Here is a 26725-nt window from a genome sequence, read left to right as displayed (position 1 = left end):
AATTCTAAAAGTTTAAATAAAAAAATTTCAAAAAATAACTAGAAATAAGCAGAGTGATCCTAATGTTAGCATGCTACATGTTTGTGTGTGTGTGTGTGTGTGTGTGTGTGAGAGAGAGAGAGTGAGAGAGAGTGAGTGAGAGAGAGTGAGAGAGAGAGTGAGAGAGCGCAAGAGAGAGAGTGTGAGAGAGAGAGAGAGAGAGAGAGAGAGTGAGAGACAGTGAGAGAGAGAGAGCGAGAGAGAGTGTGAGAGAGAGAGAGAGAGAGAGAGAGTGAGAGAGTGAGAGAGAGAGTGAGAGAGAGAGTGAGAGCAAGAGAGAGAGTGTGAGAGAGAGTGAGAGAGAGAGTGAGAGAGAGAGAGAGAGAGAGAGAGAGAGAGAGAGAGAGAGAGAGAGTGAGAGAGAGAGAGAGATCACAAGTGCCTGTGAGACAGAAGGAAATAAAAAAAAATAAAAAATGGCCCCAATGTCCAAACAGCCCATCTGCAACAAAAAAACCTTTCCATATAAATATTGTGAATTATATATTTTTTTCCTCAGAAAAGAAACATTTTCAATGTTAAAATCTTCCTCTTTATCAGCCTTTTCTTTCTCTGTTATTAACTACTTACCCAAAAGAGTACTTAGCGTCCGTGAGCTAGCGTTTCTTTAGCTACAGGATATCAACTGCTGTCCTTTTATGTGCTCGTTGTAAAGCTGCTTGAAATCCTGACAGCACTCACTGAGCATATCACATTTTTGTAATAATAATTAGCTCTGCTTTTTAACTCCATGACTCATCATAAGATATATAATTATTTTTAAGTTTCTAAAGTATTTATTCGCTGTAATGGTTACTGAGAAATCTTTTGCCATTTCCTTTTAAATGTTCAGCCTGTTGTGGATTGGAAGGTCTTTCTCTGCTCAGCTGGAAATAGTTATTATTTGAATTACTTTAGCCTTCCTGTCAACTCGAACCAATACACCCACTGTCTTCTGGCCACTCTCATCATTCGGACTGGGTGTTTTTACTTTTTCACAGCATTGTGTGTCCACTCTAGATTCTCTAACATCTCTGGAGGAGATCAACGGTTTCCTTAAATACTAAAACCAGTGTGTTACCAACAAACACTATGATCAAACTCACAGAGAACACATTATTCCTCGTTGTGATGTTTAACGATATCATTAACTGAAGCTCTTGACTTGTATCTGCATTTTATACATTATGCGGCACCACATCATGGATTATGAAACAAACAAACAAACAAACAAACAAACAAACAAATAAGGTGTTCCTAATAAAATGCTTAAAATTCATTCATTCATTCATTCATCTTCTAACCGCTTATCCGTTAGGCGTTATCGGGCATCAAGGCAGGATACACCCTGGACGGAGTGCCAACCCATCGCAGGGCACACACACACACACACTCATTCACTCACAGAATCACACACTAGGGACAATTTTCCAGAGCTGCCAATCAACCTACCATGCATGTCTTTGGACCGGGGGAGGAAACCGGAGTACCCGGAGGAAACCTCCGAGGCACAGGGAGAACATGCAAACTCCACACACACAAGGCGGAGGCAGGAATCGAACCCCGACCCTGGAGGTGTGAGGCGAACGTGCTAACCACTAAGCCACCGTGCCCCCGCTTAAAATTTTACCTCAGAATTTTTTACCAGATCGTTTAGTTAGTCAACTCTGATGTTTGTATTATATCATTTTCCGTTACAGATAAACAGTCTCGAGCGAATCAAAGAAATGAATGAACACTCGGTCTACTTACACAAATGCAGCCTTTCCTGTCTCTACGTCTTTGCTCTTTGGACTGGTCCCAGGTTTGCCACAGAGACACATTAGCAAGCCGCACTTGTTGACAAAGCAGCAGGTGGCGTCGACGGCTAACAACAGGACCACACACGCCAGGATGAGGATCCCAACAATCAGCCCTGTACTCAGGCCTGAGCCATCTTCCATGTAGTCTGGGGGGGAAACAGAGCGACAGAGAGAAAGAAAGATAGAGAGAGAGCGGGAGAGAGAGAGAGTGAGAGAGAGAGAGAGAGAGTGGACTAAGAAAATTGATTCAAGGTTAACTTTTATAAGCAAAAGAAAGAAATTACTAGGAAGACATGAATAGAAATCAATATATATATATATATATATATATATATATATATATATATATATATATATATATATATATATATATATATATTATCTACACTCCATAGTGAATTAAAACATTTATATCATAACAGATTTATTTAACTTGTCTAATAATCAATACACGAAATGACACTTGAGGTGTGACTCATGACAAATACTGTATTTTCTTTAATTATTTGCCTTTAATTAATTATTTCTGCTTCTGTAACCGTTTGCTCCGTTTTCATGTGTTAGATTTCATAGTATGCGACGCAGGTTTACTGTATGTCTAGGTTGCCTCTGATGATGTTATGTTTCTTGTTCATTACGTTTTGGTACAGTGTGTCCCCGAGAGAACGCGCCAAGGTCAGAGGTAAGAGTCTGCTGAGAGACTCAGCTGGCCCTTATACTTACAAAGTTTGAGCTGGTATAACCTTTCTGAAATGATACCTCTGTTTGGTGAACAATCTGTTCTGAAAATTCTTCAATCGCACAAATAAACAAACCCGTATCTGAAGATCAATCTAGTCTCCTGACTCATAGACTCATCTTTGCTGAATTTCGAACACTCATCAAAGCTGAGTTTAATTTTGCCCTTAGGCAGATGGCTATGTTAGTTTACTTCCCACATAAAAACAAATGTCAGTGTAGGTTCATCTGTTCTTTATCTCTAATTTTGCTTTTCGAGTAATATGACTCTCTGTAAAACAGAACATAGAAAAGTTAATTTGGTCTAATGCTTAGTCAAATTATAGACCCCTTTCTGTACAAAACCATTTGCAATCAAGGTACCAGAAAAAAAAAAAAAAAAAAAAAAAAGGATTCTGAAAGAGAGAAGCAGCAAAAAGACCTTTTGATGATATAAATTAAAAACAAAAATGTCAGATATATTGCACATATTAGTTTAGTAGCACAAAACAGTATACTCACCAGCAATCATCAGCAACAACTAATATGACGATGATTTCAGCTGTCATAAATACATTTGCAGGTTTCAATAAAAACAACAGCAATAAAAAAATCTGTCAAAATGTACAAGCTGTTGCACTGAGATTATCCAGACCATATAAAAACATTACGAAATGATAATGCAGGCAACCAGTTTATATATATATAAAAAAAAGGTATTTAATAAATCCAGATATGCACATGCCTAGAGAGTACATGCCGATGGTTTTAGCCGTTACTCCTGTAGATTTACAGAAAAACAGAGTTGCAAGATCTCAGAAAATATTTCGATGATGTTACAAAGTCTTTCCTTAAAGATCATATAATGTACAGTTTTATACAGTATTTCAGCAGTTAGAAAATTAGTTAAATATATACAGATAAGCAGAACCAGATTTGTCACATATAAACCTAGTTTAGTGCTTTCCGTCTTCCCTGTACAGTGCATTCGGCCAAAAAGAAACAACTGTGCTCTATAATATAGATATGACCAACGGAAACTGAGACTGTCTCTTTTGTTAATTATGTTAATCCACACTTCAGGCTCAGTTTTATCAGCAAAAAGATCAAATAATTAGCAGAAAATTCAGTCAGGATGCCCTGAACATAAAAACAGCTCTTGTTCATAAAACTATCAAAGCAATGACAGCAGGAACAGCGAGAGCACCATCGGCAACAAGGTGCACATCACTGAAGAGCTGCCGAGTGTGACTGATAAACACACACACACACACACACACACACGCACGCACACACACACACACACAAAACATGTCAGAGATACAGAAATGCATATATATTGAGATTTCATGAAAGGAAAAAAAAAACAGCAAAGGTAGGAGGATATTGTAGAAAAATATATTGCATGTGTGGGAATGTGATGATCCATCCATATCCAAGACCAGGCACAATGACACACGACAAACAGAGAAAGGAAGAGGGAAATGGGAGGGAAAAGAGAGAAGAAAAAAGAGAAATAACAGTCAAAACCACAGAAATAAAGTTTGGAAATTAACCAAAAAGTGAACTGATGTCACAGTGGAAAGCAGAATGGAAAAAAAAAAGCATCCGTGTTCAAAGCTGATGCATGTGAGGGTGGTGAATAAAGCGGCTCTGATATTAGGCTGCATTTGGAGCAATGTTCATCACATACAGACCTGGATATTAAATAAGTTATTCAAATCATCATCTAAAGTACAGGCATAATCATTACTAAAGCTAATTATATCTGAAAGAGAACCTAAAAGTCTGGTGAAAAATGAGGAAACAAAAAGTGGGATGATGAGGAAAAGTCAAACATTAACAAAAGATTCTAAGAATGATCTCAGAGCGCTTTTAATTTAGCTTACAAATTTCTAACTAGAAATCTTAAGAGTGATTCAGGACCGATCTCAGTGTAACTCTGAGCTAGGAAAATACAACTTTTAACTTAGAGAGGAGGCGGGGCTTAACCCGTTACTAGGTATGACACATGCTTTTGAAGACTGTGATTGGTTGCGCAATAAAAAACAATAAATAAATAGCAGCGCTTTTAAATTTGGTCTATTATAAGCCTTTATGTTAAGATATTTAAGGCTATATCATGTAGGGATTACATTTGTGACCGATTACATTAGAGATGCGCAAACATCTGTATGTTATAAATGTAATGTAAATATAAATAAACATCTCTCTCTCTCTCTCTCTCTATATATATATATATATCTCTCTCTCTATATATATATATATATATTCCAACATAACCTAATATGTAATCATAATCTGTAGCATCTTATTTGCTCATTATCATTATTAAATATTCTATACAATACATTTTTTTTCTCCCTCTTCAACTTTTGGCCATTTTCTCCTCTGCTAGAAATTTTTAATCCTCGCAAAAGTCCTCCTCCAAACCTTTTGACATTAAGAGCTCCTTTAAGGGTTAAGATGCTTTATGAATAACTGTTATCTTTACTAGGACCACATTTCTAAGAATTATCTTAGAATCTTTTCACTAGGAGCAACTCTACATACTAAGAATTTTCATAAATTCTGGTCTGTTATTAATTGAATTTAACCTGAAACTGGGTGAGAACTGAAAAAAAAACAACAACAAACAAACAAAAAAAAACATCCTAATATACTTATACTGATGCAAAGACTAGGCATAACAGAAAAGGGAAAAAGGCAAATAGCAAAGACACCATACATGAGAATCAAGAAAGCTAAATCTGGGTTAGAAAAGGAAAAAAACAGTGAAGTCAGCAGTGTTGGACTCAGCCAGGCCTGCGAGTGAGGAACAGAGCTCCATAGAGGAAGCAAAGGGCTGGACATGACAGATGACTGCGGCACCTGGACCCTAAATGAAGTGTTGCTCATAAAACTCAGAATAAGCAGAATAATTCAGTGTATTTAAGATTAAATGTACCTCAAATCACCTCGTTTATGATTTGAAACAGTAAAATTCTGGGTTATTCTTGTTTTGTAAAGCATATTAGTACAGTATATTTTTCACCCAGAGCAAACCCATCGCTTATTCATCACTCCATAATGGTAATATTTGCTTAATACAGTTATTCTGTGATAGTTTGAAGCCAACTGCATTTCTAAATTACATTTTCATCTCGTATTATCGAAGTCTCTTTATTCACTTTAATAATCCTCTAAAATATAAAATAAGTTTAACAAAGCTGCTGCTTTATCCAATTTATGTCGATACAAAATTCATAACACGTCGACGTTTAAAACCCGTCGCTTCGACGGATTATCGGAGTCTGTGGTGATGGTTTTTTGTGTTAAATACAAAGTGATATGTTAAATTTAGTTTGAGTTAATCCAATGTGGGATTGTTCTCTACTTCCTGTGTAAAATAGGGTTTAGACTACACGCATAAATGAAGACTCAGCTATTTATTTGCCCTTTTTTGGACACTGGATGAATTATGGGTTCATGTGTGAAATGTACAGTATACATATGTAGTAATGTATAAACATAATAATAAGGTGCTCAGGCTTTTTGCAGGTATGCTGTGACCAGTTATTATAGACCAGGATTGCTATAGCAGTTAAAATAAGCTAACTTTAGGAAGTAATGGAAATGTATGAAATGGCTAGAGGTTTGTGTTAATGTGCTTGCAAAGCCCTTCTGTTAAGCATGTAAGTGTGGTGGTCTGGAAAATCCCACTGGAGGTAGTTGGGCTAAATTCTGACTAAAATCAGCTATAATTCACAAAACTAATTGGGTTCTACTTCACCCCTCATATCTGCTAGTGGCCAATTATAGCTGTCAATCCCACTGGAGCGTCGAGATCATGGAATATGATTACAACGGAACCTAACGTTTTTCTTCCACACTCTAACTCCTCAACTTTAAGAAACCATCATAAACTCTACAGCCAAACATTTGTGGACCTGACCATAACATTCATACATGCATTCGAAACATCTGTAATAGAAAATCTTCCAGATTCTCATTCCAGATTTAGTGGTAAAATAACCTCCACTGTTTTTAGAACAATTTCCACTAGATTTTAGAGCGCTACTGTGGGGATTTGTGCTCATTCGGCCACAAGAGGACAGACACTGATATCAGGTAAGGAGTCCTGGGGTGCAGTCGGCGTTCCAGTTCATCCCAAAGACGTTCAATGGGGTTAAGGTCCACTTCAACCTTGGCAAACCATGGCTGTATATACCTCACTTTGTGCACAAAGGCATAGTCATACTGGAAAATGTTAGGGTTCCTTACCTCCAGTAAATGGAAATGCTACAACATAAAGACATCCTACATGATTGTGTGACAAACACGAACTTTGTGGCAACAGTTTGGCGAAGAACAGCATATAGGTGTGATGGTCAAGTGTCCACAAACTTTTGGCCTTTTTTGCTAAGAATACATTAAGTAAATAAGAAGCCAATTAAACCATTACAAATGTGAAATAAATAGCTGTAGGCTGTGAATAAAGGCAAGAATAAACAAAAACATTGTTTCCATGGTCATATTTCTTCCTATAATATTGTATTTATTACATGTTAAATGAAATGCAAATGAAATCAATTTATTTCTAAACTTCATTCAGTTGCATTTGTGTAGCGTTTTGAACAGAAGCTTTCAAGACATAGCAGCGTCAAAGAAATAAAGCATGTAGCTTTAGATCTCGTTTGAGCATGTCAGAGGTGACAGCGGCAAAGAAAGCTAAAAGAAATCAAATCTACTTTTATTTACTTAAAGAACCGAATCGTTCTTTTCTTCCTTTTCACTGAATTTTTTTTTTAAAAGCAGAGAGAACGAAATGCTAGAAAGAAAGACATCTGTCCAGGAAAATCTGTAGCATTCAAAACTTTATATAGTTGAAAATGTCAATATTTTACTATGTGAAGGGTTTTCCCAGGCTGCCACACACACATATCCTGTACAATAGTGCAGGAGGATAGTAGAACATAGTGTGATCTGGTGTTAAATGAAAATGACAAGCACTCTAAACCTTACTCGAAACTTCTCTTAACGACAAACCTTTTACTTCATCTTAAAGAAATACATTACCAATTGGACCAGACAACAGTTTCAGTTAAGCTTCAGAAATCTCATTTGTTTAGACACTCCTGTGAAAGCACCTACAGATATGTGTGCTGTAAGAGTTTCTTATTGGCATGCTGCTCAAGAAGCAGTAGCAAAAAAGAATGAGGGGTATAAGAGCGAAACAAACAGGCTTTGGATCCCATCCACTTTCTTCCTGCTGGGCCACAGAATGTGTGCATCCAAGTTTCCTCTATCTACAGAGCTATCCCAGAGTGTTAATAAGAAAAGCTCTCAGGACTGTGCTGCACCAGATGCTCATTAGGTTGAAATGAGTCAAGCGAGTCCAACTGTGACCTTCGCTCGTCAGACCAGGCTGAACCCGCTGATCACGGCTCACTTTATGGTGCTTTGAAGCTCCGATTTGACCCAAAAATGACATTTTTTGCAATGACCTGGTCTCAAAGCAGAGCAGGGATTCACTGATCTACTTTAGTAATGTGGCTGGTGAAAAATGAAAGAGTGACCAAACAGTGCAACAGAGACCGTGACTCAGACAGCCATAATAGTGCCAGAGCTACAGGACATCATGAGTAGGGTCAGTAATGGAGGAAAACCACTGTGAAACTATAAAAATGGCTTGATGTCCCTCTTGAGTTTGAAGAACTCTCATAACAGAAAGAAAAATTTCTTTCTCTGCAGACGTTCACTTAAAAGTATATGTCCAAATACCAAACTAACAGATGAACAGTTGCTTGCCATGACTCAGTATGCATCATAATGCAAGTGGCCAAAGAATGAGTGAGAAAAAAAAGGCGACTTCTCACTGCATTCATGTACTTGGTGCTATAACAGCTCTGAGTCAGCCGTTAATGTTGTGCGTCAGTATGCGTCGGTGCGAGGGATGGATGGATGGACGGATGGATGGATGGGGGAGGAATGGAAGTGCAAGCGGAGAAGGAACTCACCTGGTGTGGCGGAGGGCTCAGAGGATGTGCGGAAGTTAAGTGAGCCAGGCTTCGACTTGCCCTGCTGGTTCTCGGCCACCACCGTCACGTCATACTCCGTGTTCCAGTCAAGGCCGCTGAGGAGCACGTGTCCACTTGAGCTTGAGACACGGAGCTCATCTTTCCATTCCAAATCCCCTTTCTACGTTAATCACAATCAATGAGAGAACTTACAGGCTCAAAAGTCTTTGGGATAATTTACCAACATTTGCTTGAACCACAAGAAATTTGACGAATCGAATTTCTGATAGAAGACACAGTTATTGGATAATAATCATTTGGGACATCATTTAGCTTCATCACAGGTCATTGTCTGTTTAGACCTCTACATTTAAAATTCGCGTAAATTATTCCATATTTAAATTCAATTCCAAATGCAGTCTCTCATCAGCTACTCAGCTCAGTTGATCTGATTAGCCTTTCACACTTAACTACAACTCCTTTTTAAGACCTTTAAATACTTACAGCTTTGTACCGGATGAGGTAGTGTGTGATGGGCGAGCCACCGTCATCCTGCTTGGTCCACATGACCTTGAGTGCATTGCCTTTAGACTGTGGGGATACTTCCAATTTTGGGGGACTTGGTTCCCCTGAAGACAAATGCCAATAAGAGCAGTGAGCACATGCACTGCCAAGAACATAACCAGAATTTTTATGATTGTATTTATATGAACATTATTATCTATTATTTCACACAAAGTAGTGAATGATCGACTAATGATCACTAAATGATCGACACTGCTATTAATTTCTACATATTTATTTCTGACGATGATGTGGAGATGATCTTTATTGTTAAGTCACTGATGTATACTTCAGGATACTGAACTCAATAGATTTATTGTGCTCAATAGAAGCAAAGCTATTAAGTGCATTAGCTGAGCACAATGCTGTAAGAAATAGAAATAATGAACGAACTGCTGTTTACAAGCATCTAGAGACCTGTAGTCCATATGTGTGGCAGTCTGGGAACAACCCATCCAAAACAAAGACTTTTTTTTTTTTTTTACTATATACAGTATTTCCAGAAATCTGAGAGCTTTCATTTCTAATTTAAAACAACAATTTTCATTACAAATTCTATTCATGACAACAACCTGAGTGAAACGGTTCACCCAAATTACAGTTCCTTATTATTTGTTTTGGGACCTAGAAATGGTAGCGAGTCGAAACATTAAATCCAAAAAAATAAAAAGAAATAAAAAGATTTCCAATATATTCTTAGACTTTTGGACAGCACTGCACTCAGGTAAGAAAAAATGAAAACTTTCATGACGTAAAACTTGCTTTCTTTTGCATGTAACCACAGAACTGTCCGAGGGGAAAGTAAAAAAAAATAAAAAATCACACATAATAACAGATTACATTCTGACACAGACACTTTGACAGACAGGAAATGATTACAAGCTGAACCGATTAGGTTAATTATCTGATTTACTACGGCACTTAGATATCGCAACGTCACAATCAACACAATCCCACTTAACTAGCAAGGTTTAGACATTTTTTTTTAAACAAAGGAACTGTTTTTACAGTGCAAAACTGATAGCAATTTCGAGTGCCAGATGTGAAATTTAGCAACTGCACCATCCAAGAGGTTTTCCCAAACAGCCACACATATTATTTCTCTTATAAAGGAGAACTGAATGCAAAAAAAAACCCACAACACACAAATGTACAAATGTGTAATTTTCTGAAGCTGAACACAGTGACCAGTTAACAGTAAAGCACTTCTGAGGGATAAAATACACCTCCACTTAACCACTTATTTCAGCTGTACTTGTGTAGAGCTCAAGGAGACATGTTGCATTGTGTGTAATATTGTAAAAGCAGCGTAACCTCTCCTTCATGGACCATCATTCGTAACCCATTAGAGATTAATGACCCCTGGATGCTAATTTGATTCCCTACATGGTTTGGACACTACAGAATGACATTCAACAACATTAGCAGGGGCTTCGTGTGTAAAGACTATGCTTGAACAGACAGCGTTGAAAAATGAAGGCCTTTAGGCCACATTAGTACAATGATTAGCTACGCTTGTTAAAAAAAAAAAAGAAAGAAAAAAAGAACAGAACATCTCATTTAGTGCAGTTAAATCAAACTGCTTAAGGTGAAGCTTTTCTGATGACTTGTGCACTTCTAGAAAGAAGTGTTTCCTGTTTACAAGATAATCCCTGGTGTTGAGTAAATACCTGCAGTGCTGAATTAATTATTACAGCATTAACACTCCCAGTGTGAATGAACGCCTACACTATTTATATGACTCTGGCCAGAATTACATAAACACTGTGCGTGTTAGTTAAATGCCATGGCTGTTAAATTAACACTTGGGATTTTGCAGTGCAAATGAAAGACGTCTGAAAACGAAGTGCGTGTTTGTTCGAGACTTTGGTGTTTATGCTGAACTAACATGGATGAAGTTGTGAAGCAAAGGCATGATTGTTGAGATTATAGATAGATAGATAGATAGATAGATAGATAGATAGATAGATAGATAGATAGATAGATAGATAAGTTTCTACCTATTTGTGACCTAGATATACAGTAGCTGTTGTATCCTTCCTTAAAGCTCATTTTCTGTGTTGATTCACACAAAATATATAACAATCAAAGCACACATTATGCCACGTTTGCATCTCTTCTCTACCTATAAAGGAAAACCAATTAAGAACCGATGAAGAAACAGAGTGCTGAGGTTCATAACGCACATTTATCAGAGATATAAAGATAAAAATAAAAGCTATGCTGAAAAATATAATGAAATGTACCCTGTTAATTCTGTAGATGGGAGATAAATGAACCAACATTTAAGATTAAATTACGCTTTAATGAAATTCTTTTTTCTTTGCCCTGATTTACAAAGAGTTATCATCTCCTACTAATCAGTACTAATGCACGTGCAGCTGATCGAATAGATCATGCAGTTGGTAGACGTATTGCACGAGATTCACAAAGAAGAACTCCACGAATGACGTCACGTCCAAAGTAGAGGCTGGAATTAAACTTGGTATTTTTCATGTAATTGTTATTAAAAATGCTGTGAAGTTAAGATCTCTAAGAGACTGCCAGAAAATTTAAACCAATAGTAAAATTCAAGCATAGTGCTAACTTAAAGCGAGGAGATGTAGCATGTACTAGTTAATAAAGTTTTAACATTTTCAAACCTGTTTAAATTCTGATGGTATCAAAGGTGCAAATGAATATCTAACATGAAAACATCTTTACTGTGGTAAAAAAATTATGCTTTTAAAAAAAGAACGTTTTTGTTTGTTTTAAGCTGTAATACACTTTGTTTTAATTCATTGTAATAGTAAAAAAAGTGCATATAATGTGTATTATTTACAAAAAAAACCTGTCAAACCTGTAGCGATGTTCAGGGTTAGTTAATTAAATCATACAGTGGGTTTAATACTTAAATTTACAGTGGCAAGTATTTAACAATTATTTAGCATTATGGAGATAGACTGAACATACAGATAAGACGTGACTTCTTATTCATGGTAAAGACACAATAGCATAGGTTTATTTTTTTAATTATTTGTTATCGAGCTCGCACATGCTTTTAATTATTAAGTCACAGATGTCAACTTTGAATAAATCAAGACGTAAAGGAGCAAGACTGGAATATTTGGGCTAATTGTCAATTATTTATACTTGAGCTGAGTTTGAAATAAGATGTCTTGCAAAATATTAAAACCTACTGGTCTTTTCCTATATACAGACGACGACAACAGAATATATTATTGATTTGCTAGAGGGTTCATTTGCATGTTGAAGCCTTGTGAGATATCAGTACTGCAAAGAGCAAAATGAAATAACGATTAACGAGAGATATATTCTGCAAGTCGCCAAAGCAGAGCAGGATGAATAGATACCAATATGTAACATCCCTCGAACCCTGGGCTGCCAAAATGTTTATAGCGGCAGTCAAAAGGAGTGAGGATGTTCCTGGGTCATCTACCCGGCACTGCCTGTGGGGAATTGTTTTCAGCTCCAGAGCTTTTGAAGTAGATTTTCATGGTTGGAAGGAAACGATAAATCTTTTTATCTCAGCTCCCTCCCATATTCTTTTCAGATAATATTCAAAGCAGTCAGAACACAGTGCTCGCTCAAGGGAAGTGTGTCAAAAAAAAAAAAAAGGTGGATGGATGGATTTTCTGAAGTTCGGCTGTGAGGCAACGACTGGGGGAGAATTCAACGATCCAGCCTTGACTAATCCTACTCGTGAGAGCTGCAGAGCGAGAGTAGAACATTTACCTTCTGTTCATCAGAGTGGACGACATCCGTGGCACCATGCAAGCCACATGACAAAAGGCAGACCGTACGCACGCACATGATTGGTTGAAAGGAAATTGGAAGAAGTCACATGGAAAAAAAAAAACAACAGATGATGTGATTATGGACAAGAAATACACAGTCAAGGTGTTAAAGCCAGTTAACACAATTACACAAAGACATGAATCACATGAACAAAGGAATTCTAAGGGAATATCAATCAAAACACTGAAAGCAAGCAGAGCTTCCTCTGATTGAACCAAGATGCAATATTACCGAGTAAAAAATTATGTACGCAAGTCTGAACCTAGGTCCAAACTTAGTATTTACAAAGTATTTCATCAGACCGAATTGAATACCTGAAAAATGAATTTCCTTGAAGAAAAAAAAAAAAAAAAAACCAGAAAAAACACAACAACCCTGAAATACGTGAATAATTTGATTCACTGTTTTCTAAGATTAATGCAAAGAACAGAGGAAGCTTCATGTTATACTTAGCATGTATTTGCATAATACTTAGCACAGGGAAGACACATGCATGAGTTTACTGCACATATGAGTAGCTTGTCACAACAAGGGACCTGAACTTCCAAAGACCTACACTGTGAATAATTCATACACACTACAATACACTTTTTCCTCTGCCATGTTACATATACAACGGCTGTCTGTATCCTGAGTGCAGAAATAATAAGAGCATTATTTCATAAATTAAGGCTATTTCACTTCTCATTTTTAGAACTGTTTATTCCATTGATGATTGTTCATTTTTCAGTAAATAATGTATTCAGATTGAAATACATGATGATTAAACAAACCTGTTTTGTCAGGGCAAAAATATGCAAAAAAATGCCATCTGGGAGCATAAACATGACACGTTTCATAAACTCGGTTAATGTAGAAACACTTGAAAAGATTCTGAAAAGTTAAAAATTGGTATAAACACAAGAACGAAGCAGAACAAAAAACAAAAAAAATAACAATCTACTGGAGTGGATGGCAAGTTTAAGTGGAAGATATGAAACATTTTATTTGAATACATAATTTTATTTTAATTTCAAAAAAGCAGGCTCAGATTCACAGGGCTGTGAGTCACTTACTTGTGTAAGAGTAACCTGAATGATCCAGTGAGAAAGGAAAGTGGACGAGGAACAAATAAAACGGATGATTAAACAATGATGAAAGGACTAAAAAGCTTAAAAACATAAAATGCTTTTATTGACCATGGACCTTTCAAGTACCGCCTACACTGAGACACTGGGACAGTATGCTGTAGCCGTCTATCATAAAAAAACAAATACAAACTGCAGGGGTTCACTTCAGTATATTCTGTAATATATATATATATATATAATACCAGGCCATCAAGAATAGTGTAAATTAACAAAAACGCACATCGCTGCATTTAATGACATCCTGTAATTATTTGTAATGAAACCACATACCATTCACACAGCCACCAGGGGGCACAAGCAAGCTATAACCTTCAGGGCACATATTACCAACAACATATCACGTGCCTATTTGTCAAAAACGGGACATCATGATCTTTTGTTGTGATGGGTTCATCAACAAAATGTGAGAAACTCATGTGGAGAACAGCTGCACATTTGCACTTGCATGAACATTGATGTATTATTCATCCGTGAATTCATTTAGCCCTAATATCCAATGCAGACATTTAGATTTGCTGAAAAAATATTATTCATGACTGCTATACTTTTTGCAGATACAATGGAAACAGCGAAAGCCACATAGTGCTGAAGTGGCTTGAATATATTACGTTATTCTGAGAAGTAGAAATATTTTGAAATAATAATTGATAGATTTAAGTTTTGTTACTTCGAAACAGATGCAATCTGTAAAAGAAACCATCAAAGTCAAGTAAATGTTTTTAAAAGTAAAGATCTATCAAAACACTTTTTTATTGTTAATTGCTTTAATTGTTTTATTGTTAATTGCTTTAATCAGCGGTCTTACCGCTTGGGATGGTACTATGAATTTTAAAGCCTCGCAGGTCTGAGAATTTTTCGATCGAACCTGAGCTCTGGTTTGTCTGTGCAGAGTTTTACATGTTCTCTGGTGTCTCCACTGGTGTCTGGTGTTTCTTTCAGGTTCTCCGGTTTCTTCCTGCTCCCCAAAAACGTGCCTGTTGCTGGAATGGCTATTCTAATGTGTCCGTAGGAGTGGGAGTGTTTGTAAAAGCATTTATGATCTGGCTTCCCATATGAGATGTGTCCCTTTACACCCAGTGATCCATCTCCACCCTGACCACCTAAGATGAATTTAGAGGACTCAAAGTCCCAGTAGTGTGTTTGCTGTTTGTTGGTCCTGGGGTTCAAACTCTCAACTTTCCAACTGGGAATCCAAAGCCTTAACCACTCAGCTACCACTTTCTCCTTGATTCTTAATAAAAAATAAATAAATAAATAAATAAAATAAACTAGGCAAGGTAAGAAACATAGTTTATATAAACATTGAGCCTCATTTATCAATCTGGATACAGGGTCATTTTATATTCATGAAAATCCTGGAAGTTATGTAACCTTTGATTGATCAATTGCACATCCTCATTTTCAATGCGAAAAATACTCATTTTTACTGCACTTATAGTATACATACAGATTATGTAGTCAAGTTCAGTTACACAGATTTATTTAATGTAACTTTTGTAAAAATCATTTCATTTTAACAGATTTAACTAAAGAAATGAGAAATGAAATAAGAAAAAAACAAACAAAAAAGAAAGCCCAGTTGTGTTATTCAATTAAGTAGAAATGCAGATATTTGCTATGGCACCTTCTATTCATGCTTTACTACACTTTACTAGAGCTAACAATAAGTAAGCGATGTGATTGATCTTGTATATCCTAAGCTGCATTGTGTTTTATAATGTGCCTGGATCTTACACTATTGAACATTTGTACTTTATGCAGTCCTGTGTACACATCCTGAGCACTCTTGGAGAAACGACAGTTTGCTCCAGTGCATTATACAGTTATATAATGTATATGGCAATATATCTAGGTTATATAATGATAATAAAAATCAATGGGCTTGGCTTGACTGTTGTGCTGCATGTTATTGTCAGCGTCCTATAACACCTACAGGGCATCAGAGAGGGTGCATTAGGCTGCTGTCACTGAGATGCTTACAATAAAGAGGCAGTGGTGGCTCAACTGGTTAAGGCTCTGGGTTGTTGATCGGAGGATCAGGGTTCAAGGCCCTACACTGCCAAGGCCCTCAACCCTCCCTGCTCCAGGGGCGCTGTATCATAGCTGCCCCTGCACTCTGACCCCAACCTCCTCAGTTGGGGTATGTGAAGAAAAGAATTCCATTGTGCTGTAATGTATATGTGGCAATAATAAAGGCTTCTAGGCTTCTAATAAAGTAAGGAGAAAAAAATATATATAATGGTTTTTGTTGTTCATTTACAATCAAATTTACTAAAAGATTCATAAACGAGGCCCATTATTAGTGAACAAAAAGTCAGACTAGAGTTTGACTCTAGAGTCTATTGCAAGGCAAAGAAAAAATCTATTAAAAGAACATTTCTTCCCTAAGATGGAGATATTCACCAGAGTCAGGTCTAATAGAAATAAACACTATTCAGTAATAAGAGCAATAAACTTGATTAAGTAGGCACATGCTCATATTCCTACACAAAGAACTTATACGTTTGTCTGTATATTTATTTAATTATTTGCTCTATTGTGTTTATTTATTTGATTATTTGTTTTATTGTGTTGAGCATGATCGCTCCAGCAGGGTTTTCTATGGGTTTGCTGGTTTCCTCCAACCTCCCCAACTCCACATCTCCCAAGGCTCTGAGATTACTAAAAAGAAATGAATGAACATGTAGTTGTATTTTAGTCTCTGTATTGTTATTTAAACTGGGATTGGTGTTTGGCCCAATGTCAATTATCTGATATGTTTGCTTTTGAACAATGCTGCAACACGAATTTCCCATGTGAACCATAAAGAACTAGTCCGTATCATTAAGTCGGGCGATTCTACCTCTAAAGCACAGACGAAAGGTGTAATATAGATCTCATGCTCAAGTATTCTAATTAGTGTGTGAAACTTGCTGTACTGAAAGCTGTCCCACTGAGCATTAACGTTGGTTGCTGCTTCACACTGCCAGGGTGCATTTTAGTGTTGATGGAAAATCTTGAGTGTAATAGAAATCAGAAAATAGCATAGAAAGCAGTACTACTCACGAACAGGTTCTGTCTTGAAGGCGACTACAGCGCTGCTCTCGCCTTCTCCCTTGCCGTTGATAGCAGACATCTTGACTTCGTACTTCGTGTCTGGTTTTAAGCCCGTGATTGTGATTGCACTCAGCACTGCAGGATCAAATTGGATTTTGAGTTAACAAAACATCAAGAACAGATGAAGTAATTGAGTGTTCAGATAAGAGTCGCTTTAGAGTATAACCATCAACTTTAAGAGGTTATAGCACATACTACTACATCTGCTTGAAACAGAGATATTAGAATGCAAATACAGCCTCAACAATCAATAATCATCTTCCCATTCCCGTTTTCCATCTATCATGACGTGAAAATCGTTTGCTGAGATTCTCAATGGTTTTCTTACATGACGGCCGAGAGACCTCTCAAACAGGCTGTACCTCGTAATCAACTGCCAATCATTTCAACTTTAATAGTCATAACTAACATCTCAAACATAGACATATTTATGTGGGTCGATGCAGCAGACAGTCAGTAACTGAATCCACAACTAGTATAGCTTATTCATTTAGAACTGTCATTGGTCCATACGGCATTGTAAACAAATTCTAAGACTGAAGTAGGGCTGTCACTTTTTTGAAAAATTGAAGTTCTAGCAAATCTCAAATGTCATATAATTTGCTTGAATATATTCAAATATCCCCTCTTAAAGAAACAAACAAAAAAAGCTACCGTACCACAAACATTCGATTCAGTACTTTATTAACACCCCATACAATATCAAAATAAGTAGGTTGTTTGTATTATATTTTTTGTTTATGTATAGATTTAGATTTTTACGTACATCATGTCCTTCTTCAGTGCAAATGAACTAGCTAGTTAGCATCTTTGCTGGTAAACAATAGTAATTCTGCTGAGCTGATTTAAAAGAAGGTTTTTATATATGAAACAGACAAAACAAAATAACAGACAAAACAACAATACAGCAAATACTTCAGTGAAAGACACCTGTGCTTTCCCTTCCCCTTTATTACCACCAGCCACCAATCCTGACAGAATTTTTTTTTCTATAAGAATATGGAAGTCCACAATGTTTCGAAAAAAAAAAAAGAAAAAGATGGAAAAGAAGGTTTAATCTAATATTAGGAGAGCAGTAAAGAAGAAAGTAGTTGTCTGCACACAGTGAAAAACTGAGCTATTCTACCATAACAGCACAAAGTCACATCACTAATATAAGATTCATATAAAAACATCTGAGGCAGTCTGGACAAACAATAAATCGATGCTAATGTTATAAACTGCTTTCTAGTTTGGAGACCAATAATACTCACCGGTAGCACCTATATAGCTTAAATTTGATTTTCATCTGATTTAGTGGGACAAAGTAGCTCTATTTTTGTAAAATTCATAATAAATGTTTTCAAAATGAAAACATTTATATTAAAATATATTAAATAATATTTATATATATATATATATATATATATATATATATATATATATATATATATATATATATATATATATATATATATATATATTTAAAAATGAAAACATTTATATGGATCTAGTTTGTCAGGGCATAGATATACAGATTTTTTTCCCCATTAAATATATTAATAAATATTATGTTTTGTATTCATTACATCTAATATGTTTCATCTATATCTGATAGCTAACTTTTTTTAATTCAGACTTAATAAGCCAAAAATATTGAGATATACACAATAGCCTGCATCCACACAGTAGGATTTCACTGCACCTCTGTGGATCTACATTTTGATTAGAAGACTGGTCTGTAAAACAGTTATGGACCCGTGTCCTGTGTCATATGAACATTTTTCTGGCATAAACATCAAAAACATTCAAAAGAAGCACAAAACCTAACAGGATTACCAAAAGAAGATTGAACTTGGCTTCCAGCTTTGCTCAACATTCCTAATAAAAAAGCAGCAGTGCAGTATTTAAAGCAGCAGCATATTTCCTGCCTGGTATCTGAAACCTGAGGTAAGAGTTTTCCTGAGGTTTTTGAACCCTTCTTTCTACGGTGTACTTAGTTGCATCATATCATGATCACAAAAATCGACTCAGCTGACTTGCTTAAGAGAAGCTCCAATTCTTGATGGCTGGCTAAAAACACTTGAATGTACTTTCAGACTCTGTGTGTATTCAGCTGAGTGGTATTTTTTTTAAATGCTTGGACAAACTGCCAGTGTTTACGGACTTTGTCGGCACTGGACGGCAGCACAGTTGGCCTTAACTGAGTTTAGACAGATCTTAAAGATCTGAAACACTTCCATATGATGGAAGTAGTGTGGCGTTTCTTGGAAACAATGGCATCAAGACCCTCAATGATATGTTCATGCACTGGCCTTTTTCTACTAAATATCTTTCCTTAGTTTGCTGCTGTTTTTGTTTAAACGTGATTTACACCAACACTGTTTGCTGCATAGCATAATCAGGGTGCAGCTGTTGGCTACTTTAGCATTTAGCGTAGGATTACACATCTTTAAATGTTAGTCCAAGTGGTATAAGTTTAAAAAAAATAAACACTATAGCAAACAGTCCAAAACACAAGGCAAAGTTAGCGATCTGCTTACACAGTGGTCTTCACTATTTTTTTCATGTGAGCCAAACTGATAGGACAAAGTCAATAGGAGAGCCACTTTCACCGCAAAGTATGCCAAGTTATTCAGTCTTAAATAGCTTATCTGCTTAAATACAATGTACAATATTGCAATACAATAATTACTCGAGTTACGGATGATGCATGCTCCCCATCAGTTACCTCTTTTGTCACTGTCACATTGCTTTGTTGCTGTTCATTTTGTGCGCGGGATTGCTTGATAAGAAATCGATCCATTTTTTAGTCCGTGTGTACAGTAAACACAAGTTGTTAACTAGCATGAAACACAAACTAGCTTCTGGCAGGCCGCAAAAAACTGGCTATTGCGCAGAACGCAGTCAGTCAGTGACGAGTCAAATAATATATATAAATGTATATTATTATTTGTAATAGAGCACATTCGTTTTTCTATGCTTCCCTGATTGTTTTTAATGTTATTTAAATAAAAAATAAATTTTAACCACATGATCCTATCATCGTATTTTTTACTGCCATGCGAGCCGCATATTAAAGCTTGGCGAGCCGCAGGAGGCTCGTGAGCCACGCAATGAGTAACACTGTGCTAACAGATCATCGTCAACAATGAGGAGAACACAGATAATAAAATAGAAAATAGAATCTACGGTCAAGGATTGAAACAAGGGCTTAACAAGGACCGTAAAAAGACTAAGTACACCGAGTTCACAATGATGCAACAGTAATACTTTGCCCAAAGATGCGACACATAAGGGTTTAAATACATGGAAAAATCAAAGGAAAAACACAGAACAGGTGAGAATGTTCAGGACACGATCACGGAACAACTAATGACAAGACAGGGGAGGAGACAAAACATGAAAACATCACAAGTCTTGTCAAACAAATGTGGCAAAATAAATAAACAAAGAACCAATGGATCATAAAAGAAACCACAGTACTACTGAGTTATGTGCTTGGTTCTGCAATGCTTGGCATGATGGAGAGATTCGTGACAAATTCACTGAACTTGCCACAGGAAAACTTTATCTCAATACAAAAATCAAGATTGTTTTATTGCCCAGCACTACTGCTAAAACAAGCAACACGTCCTGCTACAAGCCAAAGCGAAAACAAACCATTTGCGGTTGTTGTGTGGAGCGTCAACGTAACTTGTTAATGATAATGCATTAAAAACAGTGCATTAAATAAAATGAAACCTGTTGTTTAAACTACTGTCAGAGCTTTTGTTATAGGAAATAAAAGATTAAAGAATTCAACAGCTGTGTGGTAATATGTGTGGTGTTGTTACTAAAACATTGTGACGCAACCCCTCTCTAGATAACACAATCCCAGCTGAGGAATGCATCACAGAGCAATTAGTCCACAAGTGCAAGTGCAAGCCCTAATGACCTTTTTCAGTAATGATGATTCAGAAGGTATAAAGTAGTGTTAATTCAATGTGCGCCGTACCCTCTCGGACTTCATAGACGCGCTCGACCCATTTGTTTTTCCCTGCTGTTCTCCACTCGGCACGGTACTTGAGCACAGGAACTCCTCCAAGAGCTTCAGGTACATCGAACTGTACCTCAGCCGTGCTTGAGTAGGGTTTCACCAGAGTGAGGCTCGGAGCCGAGGGAACTTCTATATGCCGAAAGCAAAACAGAGCAGCCTACAATGAAGCACATCCTAATTGAGATCTGTGTATAACTCATTACTGAAATGATAGAAAACTTGTCAAGAGATGCACGAACAAAACTGCAAACTGTCGGTGAAGTAAAAACAGTTGATGGAACAATTTGTAAGCCTTAGGGATGACACAGAAATTGTATGTAAAGGTCATGTCACAGAGAACAGACAGACCAGCCTGAATCAGGATGAACTCTTTGGATTCAGTCCCGATCTCATTAGAAGCCGTGCAGTTGTAGCTGCCAAAGTCGTTCTGGGAGTCCGGGTTAACCTGCGGTGGATTAAGAGCGCATGCATTAACCTTAGGGATCTCAATCAGCCGATTCATTACCTATATTTACCGCTCACTATGTGATTTCTCTGTTCAATAATTAATCGGCAACCCATCTCAGATATACAGCCACTGGTTACTGCCTTTATTAAATGTTTATGCACAGAGTCATCTAACAGTCAGCTGAAGTAGTGATGGGCTTTTTCACCTGCAGGTAGCTGGCATTGGGGGTGGTATAGATTTTGACGTTGGTGGAGTTAGCGTTGGGCAGCTGGAGGCCATCTCGCAGCCACATGATAGACACATCACTGGGGTGAGCCAGGATCTCGCAGCTGATGTTGGCAGGATTCCCCTCCCACGTGTAGACTGTCACTGAGCCCAGGATTTTTGGCGCGTCTGGCAGAAGAGGAAGAAGACAGTGAAAATAACGAAGCTGGAGAAAAGATCCATTTACATCAAACTGATGGGAAGAGAACCATAGCAAATCTTTTGAAATATTCATTCTTTGTGAGTGTTTTAAAAATGTAGCCCACGTGTTCTTGTTATTTATCATATTCAGATGACCTGCTTTCAATATTTACTGTACAAAAACGAGAACGCAGCAAAGAACGTAAGACGTAATGATTAAATATCATATGCTGACTAGGTTTTGCGAATAGGACAAACAAATTTAATAAAGACTGTATTCTCTTTTTTTTTGGATGACAACTGAAAATGCCTGCCATCAGGAAGACTTGGATTCTGGGTGATGAAAGTAATAATACAATCCATTAGAAGTCTTTGGTGGCCTGGGAACATGCTATTACATATAGTTGTTGTTTTTATTCAATAGTAAACTATAAAACCTTTTCCTGAACTGAAATGTTTCCATTTTATTTATCTTAACCACAAGTAAAGTTCTACACTGGTTACCTTTAGAAATAGAAAGAAAAAAACCCAAAAAAACCCCCAGAAAATTACATTTTAAAATTACATTTCAACTCCGACATTCTGACAGCTGGTATCTGATCTCAAACCGAACTGATCAAACTTATATCTATAGCCGTTGATCAGAATCTGCCATTACTGAAGATTACCTCTATGAGTAAACTCTAAATACGTCTCTAATGTTAGAAGCATATTCAAACTTTATAAATACATGTGAATGTTAATATGGCTTTTAAAGAGATGCCTCAGTATTTATCCATCTAGCAAAGTTTTAAATGTGTTTTGGCAGAAGGAATGATCTTTGCAGAAAGCAAGATAAAAACACTAATTTTGAAACATTTCCATGTCATTTTCATCAAACATATTTATGACATCTTAAATTTAAGGTGCCAAAGCATATCATCAGTACGAGATGCTTTTCAAAAAAAATGCTTTTTTCTTTACTTATTCGCCAGAATTCGCTCACAAACAATTTTCCCAGACCGTTACACATATAATTTGTTAAAGTTGTTATAGGACATATAAGACCTTTGGAAATAAAGCATCAAGCAAAAGAGATGGTCAGTGAAACCTTGATGAAATAAACAGCAGATGACTATCAAGGCAGACTGATGTCAGTGGTAGGCGGGAGAGCTGAGAGATCATGCGGCTGAACACATCTGGTCATTCATATACATAAAAGCAGATCACACTTGGATAGCACTTAAGATAAGATTGCACTCTCTCCTCCTCCACCTCCTCATCCTTTTAAAAGGAGCATGCAGAGGCTGGCGAGAATATCACAAATGCAGCTACTTTATTGGCAAATACGACATTCCTCCCTCTGTCCCTTAAAGATGTCAGTGTGTGTCAGCAGCCGGAAGTCCTGCGATCATCTCAGCTGCACTACATTAACGCACAATGGGATGTCAAGAAAAATCTGCAAACAATTACACTGTCAATTATTTGTACAGAACGCACACCGATTAGCATAAAACACAAAAATAACTATATGCTCAGTGGGAGAATCGACGTGTGTTTGCACATTTGTTGCAACACTCTTTAAGGGGTATCAACGGTGCTGCTTGTTTTGTTCGGTCTAAAATCTTGTTAAATTAACGATTCGAATCAAAACAGTTTACACGCCATGACAAACAAGCTGATCCCTACTGCTTAGTTCATTACAATTCAGACAAGATTATATCTCATTTTAAATATGAATAAGGTTTACATTAAGCATTGATGTGTGAAATCTCTTTGAACACATTGTACAAGAGCAGCAGATTTTTATCCCTGTCTAGACCTCCGTATTTTGATTTGTTGTTTGATCAGCTTATCTATTTATCCCAAGCATTCAACCTGGCGTGTGACTCAATATCCCATGTTGATAAGGATGAAATTTGTCAATATGTAAGCCGTTGGTAGCTTTTGCTGTTAACACGTCTATCTACAGCGTAACAAAATATGTGTTTAAGATATACGAATATGTGTAAGTTGAAAACAGGAGCACAGGATTGATCATTAGTGCCAGAATAATGCGTTCACAACCACAAATCAAACACTAACAGCATTTTTTTTTTTTTTTAACCTTCCTATAACGCTCAACCTTGAAAGCTTGATCTTCTGCCAAATTAGAGGTAGGTTTGTTAAGCTAGTGAGCTGATTTTCCTAGCTTCTTTTAACTGAACGGAAAACTTATTGTTGTGTTAATGTCATTATTGTCTACAATATTGCATTACTAGTGGGAATTCTGAAATTTTTTCCCGTTACTATCAAGTACCAAGCTGGATTTTATTGTACTGTACATAGGAAAAGCATTAATCTGTTAATGTGTTAAGAAATATAGTCAGTGAATTAAACTATTGTCAAATATCTACAACAAAAATTTTGGAAGCACTTTATATAGTCTGAGGTTTCACTCTCAGCAGAAGTTATTTTCATTTTAAGTTTAACTGTTATCTGCGTTGTTTGGGTAGAAGCTGATAGTATGCTTCCCAAAATAGTAGAAAAAAAAGTAGATCTGACAGCTGAGTAAAGTTGTAAAGGTGCCACTTGGAGTATGCTCCAAAGTTAAGGGATTTTACCATGGCACTCTTTTGTTTATTCGGTTCAACAAATGCACAGAAACATGATCGGATCTGGATCCACAGCAAAAAACGTCTGCGAGAAGACATGAAATGTGAGCAATTTTTACAAATAGTTATTAATAGAAACCTTTAGTTGATTGCCATCTCTGGAAAATTGTCCGTAGTGTGTGATTGCGTGAGTGAATGAGAGTGTGTGTGTGCCCTGCGATGGGTTGTCACTCCGTCCAGGGTGTATCCTGCCTTGATGCCCGATGACACCTGAGGCTCCCCGTGACCCGAGGTAGTTCAGATAAGCGGTAGAAAATGAATAAGTGAGTGAGAGAAACCTTTAGAATTGAGCATAGGCAGATAACTAACATGCTATAAAGAAAATCAGATACTGTAGCTAGCAAAGATGTCCAAGATGCAGGATTACAAGGATAATAAATCTGCCAAAATTGCTTCAGTCCTACAGATAGGATTATATTTCTGACATAATGCATACAATTTGAAAGATAGTGGAAGTCATTTAGAATCAAGAATCTTTTACATATGTACAAAGGCATAGCTGTACTTAAGAGTTTATTCACCGATGTACAAAAAGCAGGAATTCAGACCTCGTATCTGTGAATAGTGGAAAGGCATCTGCCATGTGAAAAGATTTTTTAACAAAAGAGACATTTGTTTATCAAATAATTAACATGAATTCAGTGTGGTAGGCTCTACGGGTCAAAATCTGTTCTCTCACATTGTGCTCCTAAACCACAATGCGACCCATATTTGCTCACAAATGCAAATTGTTTAACTCTGTTAGAGATCATAAAGCCACATAAAAAACAATACAGGGGTTTATGATGATGAGTGTTTTGCAGTTTGGGTAAATGTACTACAAAACAATTGGGTCAAAGGAGCCAGTGACTACCCACACAGCGAATGAAAATCTGTTGAAATCCTGGTGTGAAAATCTTTAAAGCGAAGGTGTTAACTGCATTGTGTTACTTTTAGTGACGTGGTGTATACATCCTGCCAGCGCATATGCTGTTCCATAAACGAGAAAGTTAAACATTAAAAATATTAGACATACATTGAAACTTCAGAAATACAATGTTTATATGGCCTTTAAGTAAACTGTCACTAACAACGGTTTAAGCTATTTAGTAAATTTCAACATTAACTAGCTAGCTAATAGCCGTAGCTTGCTAGCATTCAAATTCTCTTTAAACATTCTTATGGTTGTACATTGTGTCCAATTACTTTCTAGTTAACTCATCACTCACTCACTCATCTTCTACCGCTTATCCGAACTACCTTGGGTCACGGGGAGCCTGTGCCTATCTCAGGCATCATCGGGCATCAAGGCAAGATACACCCTGGATGGAGTGCCAACCCATCACAGGGCACACACACACTCTCATTCACTCACGCAATCACACACTACGGACAATTTTCCAGAGATGCCAATCAACCTACCATGCATGTCTTTGGACCGGGGGAGGAAACCGGAGTACCCGGAGGAAACGCCCGAGGCACGGGGAGAACATGCAAACTCCACACACACAAGGCGGAGGTGGGAATCGAACCCCCAACCATGGAGGTGTGAGGCGAACGTGCTAACCACTAAGCCACCGTGCCCCCCTTTTCTAGTTAACTATGTACTTTAGCTAAATTTGCTAGTCGTCCAGCTAGTTACAGTAGCTCATTCCTTAGAAATGGAGAAATGTTGTTAAGGAGTCAATGTTAGTTAGCTACATAAATACTGGCCTTTAAAAACTAGTTTTGAGATCAATTTCGACATTTAATTATATCTTACATGTATAGATTTGTGACTATGTTTACTGTTCAAAGTTCTATACAAACAATAACGAATGCTTGAATGAGCAGGTGTACAGGTGTGTCTGTTATGAGTATGTTGAAAATTATAGATGATGAATTATAAAGGATATCTCTGTGAACTGGAACCATTTTTTAGTTAATACCGCCTTAGTGTTTTGAAACTATAAGTGTTGAAATGTCTCCTCTGAAGATATTTTTAGAAATGTCTTGGCAGATACACATAAAACAAATGTGATAGTAACGTGTTCAAGAAGAGACGAAGAATAATACTTACTGTGGAATTCGCACAGTGTGGTAACTCAGAAAAAGCCCAGACATTTGACTTGTTTTTTT

At 36.9% G+C, this 26725-nt stretch overlaps 1 protein-coding gene across 3 annotated transcripts in view; it reads right to left on the bottom strand.

The window, feature by feature from the left end:
* Positions 1-26725, bottom strand: part of ncam1b (neural cell adhesion molecule 1b) — a 99161-nt gene that overhangs the window by 4831 nt on the left and 67605 nt on the right. For 2 of the 3 annotated variants that reach the window (XM_060888406.1, XM_060888407.1), the window contains 7 exons: positions 21796-21983; positions 21491-21587; positions 21101-21271; positions 17074-17199; positions 9041-9165; positions 8537-8717; positions 1771-1966 (listed from right to left, as the gene is read on the bottom strand). In XM_060888406.1, coding sequence (XP_060744389.1) covers positions 1771-1966; positions 8537-8717; positions 9041-9165; positions 17074-17199; positions 21101-21271; positions 21491-21587; positions 21796-21983 — 1084 coding nt within the window. Of the gene's footprint in view, positions 1-1770; positions 1967-3027; positions 3789-8536; positions 8718-9040; positions 9166-17073; positions 17200-21100; positions 21272-21490; positions 21588-21795; positions 21984-26725 lie in introns of those variants that run through there. The other variant, XM_060888408.1, reaches the window with a different exon arrangement.

This window comes from Tachysurus vachellii, chromosome 15, assembly GCF_030014155.1.
Source record: "Tachysurus vachellii isolate PV-2020 chromosome 15, HZAU_Pvac_v1, whole genome shotgun sequence".
Lineage (NCBI taxonomy): Eukaryota > Metazoa > Chordata > Actinopteri > Siluriformes > Bagridae > Tachysurus > Tachysurus vachellii.
Note: the sequence above shows the minus strand (reverse complement) of the source record. Positions and strands in the feature narration are given on the sequence as shown.